We start from the raw sequence: 7,111 nt of genomic DNA on the forward strand, positions 1-7,111 counted from the left end.
CACAAGCTGGCAGAGGGTAGATTTAGGCTAGATATCAGGAGGCGCTACTTCACAGTCAGAGCGGCTAGGATCTGGAACCAACTTCCAAGAGAAGTGGTGCAGGTTCCTACCCTGGGGGTTTTTAAGAGGAGGTTAGATGAACAACTTGCGGGGGTCGTTTGACCCCAGTACTCTTTCCTGCCATGGCAAGGGGTCGGACTAGATGATCTACTCAGGTCCCTTCTGACCCTAGAAACTATGAAACTATAAAGGAGAGAGACTTAGCAGCAAGAGGTGGGGTAACACTCTATGAACTTTACTGGAACACAGATGTGTCTGTATCCCCCATTCCTGATCTCATACTAACTATGCTGGCTACCTAGTGTAGTTTTTGAGCAATGAATTTTGGTAACTATAACATCTGCAGAGTAATTGAGAGTGAGTGTATGTGTATGTATGAGCGCTCTTTTCAATATTATAATCAATAAACATGGTATTTTGCCTTATCTCTCTCATCATTTGAGCTAATTGGTAATTCGTGCAACACGCTGAGCAGAAAAAGCTTAAGCATTACTTAAAGCTTTTTCCAGTAGATGTGCAATATTTTTAAGCACAACAGCCAGCTTTATTTCAAAAGCTCCCACTTCCTTAGTTTTCCTCGACCAGCCTCATACCTTCAGTAACACTCTCTCTCTAATGCAAACTTGCATAGATGCACCTTCTGCCATTCAACGCCCCTCTTCCCTCGCTGCCCTGTCAGTTGTCTACAGCTCTCTTCAGTTTCCTTCTTACAAATAATCCCAGAATTGGGAATTGTTCTTTCAGCCTACTGTGTTTATTTTTAGAGTATTTTCATCACATTTTTATGATCAAATATGGCAGCTGCTGCTCTATGGATATGCAGGTTTTAAGGTTTTTTAAGGAACAGGAATGATCTTGGGGACAGGTGCATGTTACAAACTTAATTAATTACCCTAGTAGTGTAACCCTTGTAACCCTAGTATTTTAGTACTGAATCCTTTTTCCTGGAACAGAAACAATATGATTCCAAATATTTCAAATAAGTGTTCCTGACAGGGACTGTGCAAAGTAAACTCCAGAATACTGCAGAGAGGGACCTGGACTAGGCAGTGTCCGCTGCTCTGCAGGAACTTACAGAAACCAGTCCACAGCGATGATCAGTGTGATGTCCTCTGTTGGCAGCCCCACTGATGTCAATACTATAACCATTGTCACTAGGCCTGCCTGTGGGATACCTGCTGCTCCAATACTGGCTGCTGTGGCAGTGATGCTGGAGAGGACAGAAAAACAATTATCAGCAAGAAAAGAAAAAGAGGCCATGCCTTTCTAAATAGGAGAGACTGCATTTAATTAGTGTATGTTCCTGCTCCAGTGGCAAAATTATTGACAAAGCTTCCCATGACTTAAGTGGAAAAATTGGTTTTACAATTATTTTAGTTTGATTCTCTGTCTTTAATTACAAGCAAAACTCTATCTACATTAAAATGATATTAGGGTTGCAAACTCCAGCACAGGAAAATTATAATACACCAGATTTATGGTTGCATGTGGAATCATAACCCTATCCCTATATATCAAAACATTATTATATAATTTTGTATTTTATGATCATTTACTATATTCCCCACAATTACTCACCTCATTCAGTGCTCAGGAAGGATAGTGGCTTGGAAATGAGGCAGCTGTCCAACATTCTGTTTTACACTTAACATTTGTGTGTGGCCCCTACCTCATTTACTGTCCTAGACTCGTAGATGCTAGGGTTGGAAGGGACCTCATTGAGTCCGACACCCTGCCTAGGCACGAAAGAGCCCTGGGGTCAGATGAGCCCAGCCAGATGCCTATCCAGCCTTCTCTTAAAGACCCCCAAGGTACGGGACAGCACCACCTCCCTTGAAAGCCCATTCCAAATTTTGGCCACCCTTACTGTGAAGAAGTTTTTCCTTATATCTAGCCTAAATCTACTCTCTGTCAGTTTGTGACCATTGTTCCTTGTTACTCCAAGAGGCGCCCTGGTGAACAGAGCATTGCCGATCCCTTGCTGTGTCCCCTTAATGAATTTGTAGGTGGCCACAAGATCACCTCTCAGCCTTCTCTTGCGGGGGCTGAAGAGGTCCAGGTCCCTCAGTCTCTCCTCATAGGGCTTGTCCTGTAAGCCCCTCACTATACAAGTGGCCCTCCTCTGGACCCCCTCAAGTCTATCCACATCCTTCTTGAAGTACGGTGCCCAAAACTGGACGCAGTACTCCAACTGCGGTCTGACCAATGCCGCACAGAGGGGAAGTATCACCTCCTTGGATCTATTTGTCATGCATCTGCTGATGCATAATAAATTGTGGTTAGCTTTGCTGATGATTTCATCACACTGATGACTCATGTTCATTTTGGAGTCCACTATGACTCCGAGATCCCTTTCCGCTTCTGTGCTGCTGAGAGGGTCACTTCCCAGCCAATAGGTGTGCTGGATATTTTTGCGCCCTAGGTGCAGCACTCTGCACTTGTCCTTGTTGTACTGCACCCTGTTGTGTACTGCCCACTTTTCTATCCTGTGCAGGTCTGCCTGCAATCATTCCCTACCCTCTGGAGTGTGCACTCCACCCCACAATTTAGTATTGTCTGCAAACTTGGACAGAGTACACTTCACACCCACATCCAAGTCACTGATGAAGATATTGAAGAGTACAGGTCCAAGGACTGAACCCTGCGGGACCCCACTACCCACATCCTTCCAGGTCAATACCGACCCATCTACTACCACTCTCTGGGTGCAACTGCTAAGCCAATTTGCCATCCACCAGACTGTATAAACACCTATGTCACAGCCTCTTAATTCAGTTATGAGACTGGGATGAGATACTGTATCGAAGTCCTTTCTAAAATCCAGGAAAACAACATCCACCTCTTTTCCATTTTCCCGCTGGACTCCCACAAATATGATTCTTCATAATCTTTTCAAAGACTTTTCCAAGGATGGCGGTGAGACTGACTGGCCTATAATTACTCAAATCCTCCTTCTTTCCCTTCTTGAAAATAGGGACCACATTGGCCCTTTTCCAGTCCTCCAGGACCTGACCTGCATGCCATAAGTGCTCAAACAGCCATGCCGGTGGTTCTGCTATGACACCAGCCAATTCCTTCAGTACTCTCGGATGAAGCTCATCCAGGCCTACTGAAACACTTCCAGTCCATCCAAATGACTTTGTACCAAGTCAGCGTCAACAGTTGGTGGGCTGGTGTCACCTGATGCCCATCTAAGAACCCCTTAGGAGACTTATCTTGACCCCTGTTCAGGGACACCGAGGCAAAAAACTTATTGAATAGCTCAGCCTTGTCCTCCCTGTCTGTCACTAATTTCTCCTTCTTGTTCAGTAGGGGACTTTACTGTCCTCCACCTTCCTTTTACTCCCTACATACCTAAAAAAACCTTTTTGTTGTCATTAATTTGTGTTGCCAGCCTCAGCTCTGCAGTTGCTTTGGCCTTTCTGACTGCCTTCCTGCAAGTGTGGGCCAAGTAGGTACACTCCTCCTTGGTAGCTTCCCCCTGCTTCCACCGCCTGTATGCCTTCTTTTTTGCCCTTAGGCTCCCTTGGATTTCCCTGTTTAGCCAAGGAAGTTTTTTGGCTCGTTTCCCCCTTTTCCCTTGTACTGGGATAGTCTCCCTCTGTGCCCAAAGGATCACTTCCTTTAGGAACGACCGCACTTCCTGGACTCCCATCTTGCCAATACTCTTATCCTCCAGTGCATCATTGACTAGACTCCTAAGCACACTGTCACCATCAAACTATAAATTGCATGTGGGATGAGGACTATGTACATAGGACATTTATAATACCAGATAACTCTTTGCAGACCAAAGAAGAACAAGATCTAGTGGCTGGAAGTTGATACTAGGCAAATTCCAACTGTAAATAAGCCACAACTTTAACAGTAAAAAAGTGCAACAGTTCACCAAGTGATTTCTTCCTTGTATGATTCTAGTCCAGCATCCTTATCACAGAACCAGTGTCATTAAAAGGGGCAATTAATGTAAGAGTAATAAATTCAATATACTCAAAGGCACTCAAACCCCTATCAGCTAAAACAGCTTTGACACCTCTTCTGGCCTCAAGTCACTGAGAAAAGTCATGTCACCCTGGGGCAAAGGTGATCAGTGTGCAATGCAGTGCACACGTGCAGTCGCTATGCATACAATCAGCCTTGAACACAGCAGCAGCACCAGCCCTCTGCAGCTGCCTCTATAGTTCTTTTCTCTGCCATCCCCAGTTAATCAGGATCTCACAGCAGACACTGTGGGCACTGACAAATGTGCAGCTCACTGTTGTAACTCATGGTGCTTCACAGGAAGTGCCATGAGTTACAGCACTCCCCCAACACAACAGACATTGGCTGTTGGGTCTTGGGGGCTGGGGGATTGAGCTCCAGTTTGGAGCAGCTGTGTGTCTGCAGTGGCTCCTCCCTAGTCCTGCCCCTCCCCCTTCCCAGCTCTGATGCTGTCTTCAGAATGTGGGGGGAAGAGTGGAGGGAGCTTGGTCTGGGATTTGCCCAGTCTGCACTGGAGGGTGAGGTGGGTGGATTGGAGCCTCCCCACCTTATGGTCAGGGGGGACTCCAATCTACACACCCCATCCTCCAATGCAGGCTGGACAAACCCCAGACAGATCTCTGTCCCCTCTCATTCTAAAGACAGACAAGCTTCTGCCCAGCCCTGCTCCCGGCCTGTAGTGGCAAATGCTACTGAAGGCGCCCTGCTTTGGAGCACCTTCATTTGAACCCTCATGTAATGGGGGTTCAATTTGTCACATGATTGGGCATTTTTAAGCACTCTGCAGCTGTGCAGTTCTGTCAGTGCTTTTTAACTCCCATGGGGCCAGCCATTTATCATTCACTGAGCCAGACTTACTCTTTGCCTACTTTCTGCTGTGTTGCAGCCCCTGAAGCTTGCATTTTGCTACAAAGGGTGTCTTGAATTCTCACATTATATTCATGGATATTCATGGCTACAACCATCAGTCTAACACTAGAAATACTAACAAACTCCTGGTTATCATCCAAAACTTGGAGAAATTATTCTTTCCTCTGAAAGACTCTGTTCCAGCAAAGACCTCAAAGGATTCCTTTGTGGGAACTTCCAAAGGTTTGACCAAGTACTTGTTGCTTATTTTTAACTCACCATCTATACAGTGTCTTTGCATTCCATTCTGAATCCAACATATGGGGAAGGTCTCAATCTCTCTTTTTTAATTTACAAGACTATTCTGAGCTTCCCATAAGTAATTTAAATTCACAAGATTTTCAAGGCACTTCAGTTTAAAACTTGCTTATCTAGTTCAGTGGTAAACCAATATTTATTATGTGAGTCAATTTGTCAGAAACCCACTCCACTTCCCTGCCCAACCTTCCAGGTCCAACCCCTGCTGCTTGGTCCTCACAATGGCTCATACTGTGTACCACAAATTGGGCTTTGCAGGCCTCTGGCCATTTTATAGTGGAACTCCCTGTAGGCAACCACTGGTATAAGTGAGGCCCAAGAGGTATGATGTCTAGATTATATTTATTTCTTCTCCTCTCCCCCTCTCCCCTGTCTCTTTTTACTGTATCTTCTAAGTGGAGCAGAAGCCTGGTCACATTTGAATTGGGCTTTCAAAACCCTCAGGGTCCCATCCAGCACAAGTTGGAGGGCTCAGCTAAACCATGATACAAGCGCACACAAACACACCTTATTGTGATGATCTGCCCGAAGTCAAGTTCATAATTGTTGACTTGTGCGATGAAGATGGCTGCCAGGGCCTCATACAGAGCTGTGCCATCCATGTTAATAGTCGCTCCCACAGGCAGAACAAATCTAGTTACACGCCTATCCACTCCAATGTTTCCTTCTAAGCACCTGAATGTGATGGGGAGAGTGGCCGAGCTGAAAGAAAACACCAAAAGACTGTGAAAATGAAGCACTTGACTTTTGGGACAGTAACTAGCGAAGCACAGAGTGTATCCTGCCCAAAGGCACTTAATTACAGAGTATACCTCTGCAAACACTAAAGGGTCCCTGAACATCTTACTCTCTCCCGCATTTTGCCTAAAACCCGCCTTGGTAAAGAAGGTATTTCAGAGACAAGAAGTGATTTTGTTCAAGGTGGTTCACCACCAAATATGACTTCACAGTTCAAATCTCTAATTCCAGACCATGCTGCCTACCTCTAGACAACATCAAAGACCACACACCCCAAGCATATTTGACCACTGCCTCATTTGTCAGTATTTCTCTCTGATTTCTCACTCTGCCAGGTGTGCAAAGAAAGGTCACAGTAGCCCAGCAGGTGGAGCTCAGTAGTCATCTTGGGAGGGAATGCAGGCCAAGCAGATCTCCCAAGACATGGCACACTCTGCAGCTGTACATTTGACACATGATCTCCTAAGAGTCTTGGGATTGGGTCTGTGTAGACTTGCTGCTGGCCATATCAGAACAAGGCCAGGATTAGGAACTTGTTGGACATACCACAGGGATGCAAGTACTATTGCAAGAAGGGGCCCTGATATTTTTTGCATCATTGTTAGACAAGCCTAAGCTTTTATGTCTTCTCACTGTATATGAATAGACAGCCTTTTGTGAGTAAACAAGTGTGATTGTGTGTGCATTTGTGTATATATGTGAGAAAAAGTGCCTATGTATGACAGAAAGATACTGTGTAAGAATGTGTTTGTACATGAGTGTGTATGTTATGTGAGTAAACATGATTTCATATATATGTGTAAGGGAATATGTATAGAGAGGAAGGGAGAAAAATGTGTAAGAATATATGTGATAGTTTCATAGTAGCTAGGATCAGGAGGGACCTGAACAGATCATCTAGCCTGACCACCTGCTACAGGCAGGAATGAATGCTGGAATGAAGACCCCAGACAAGTGATCATCCAACCTCCTCTTGAATTTTGCCAAGGTAGGGGCGAGGACCACTTCCCTAGGAAGTAGGTTTCAGATTCTCGACAACCTAACTGTAAAAAATTGCCTTCTGATCTCTAACCTAAACCTATTGTCCATCAGCTTATTACCATTGTTCCTCGACACCCCAGGTGGTGCCGGGGAGAAAAGGGCTCCACCTATTTGCTGTTGATCT

At 45.2% G+C, this 7,111-nt stretch overlaps 1 protein-coding gene across 1 annotated transcript in view; it reads right to left on the bottom strand.

Annotated features, from left to right (window-relative positions):
• Positions 1 to 7,111, bottom strand: part of LOC109294749 (excitatory amino acid transporter 1-like) — a 128,444-nt gene that overhangs the window by 11,271 nt on the left and 110,062 nt on the right. Inside the window, exons 8-9 of the mRNA XM_019513203.1 lie at positions 5,716 to 5,910; positions 1,136 to 1,270 (exon numbers count right to left, since the gene is read on the bottom strand). Of these exons, the coding sequence (XP_019368748.1) occupies positions 1,136 to 1,270; positions 5,716 to 5,910 (330 nt within the window). The remainder of the gene's footprint in view (positions 1 to 1,135; positions 1,271 to 5,715; positions 5,911 to 7,111) is intronic.

This window comes from Gavialis gangeticus, unplaced genomic scaffold, assembly GCF_001723915.1.
Source record: "Gavialis gangeticus isolate Ggan-Ray unplaced genomic scaffold, GavGan_comp1, whole genome shotgun sequence".
NCBI lineage: Eukaryota > Metazoa > Chordata > Crocodylia > Gavialidae > Gavialis > Gavialis gangeticus.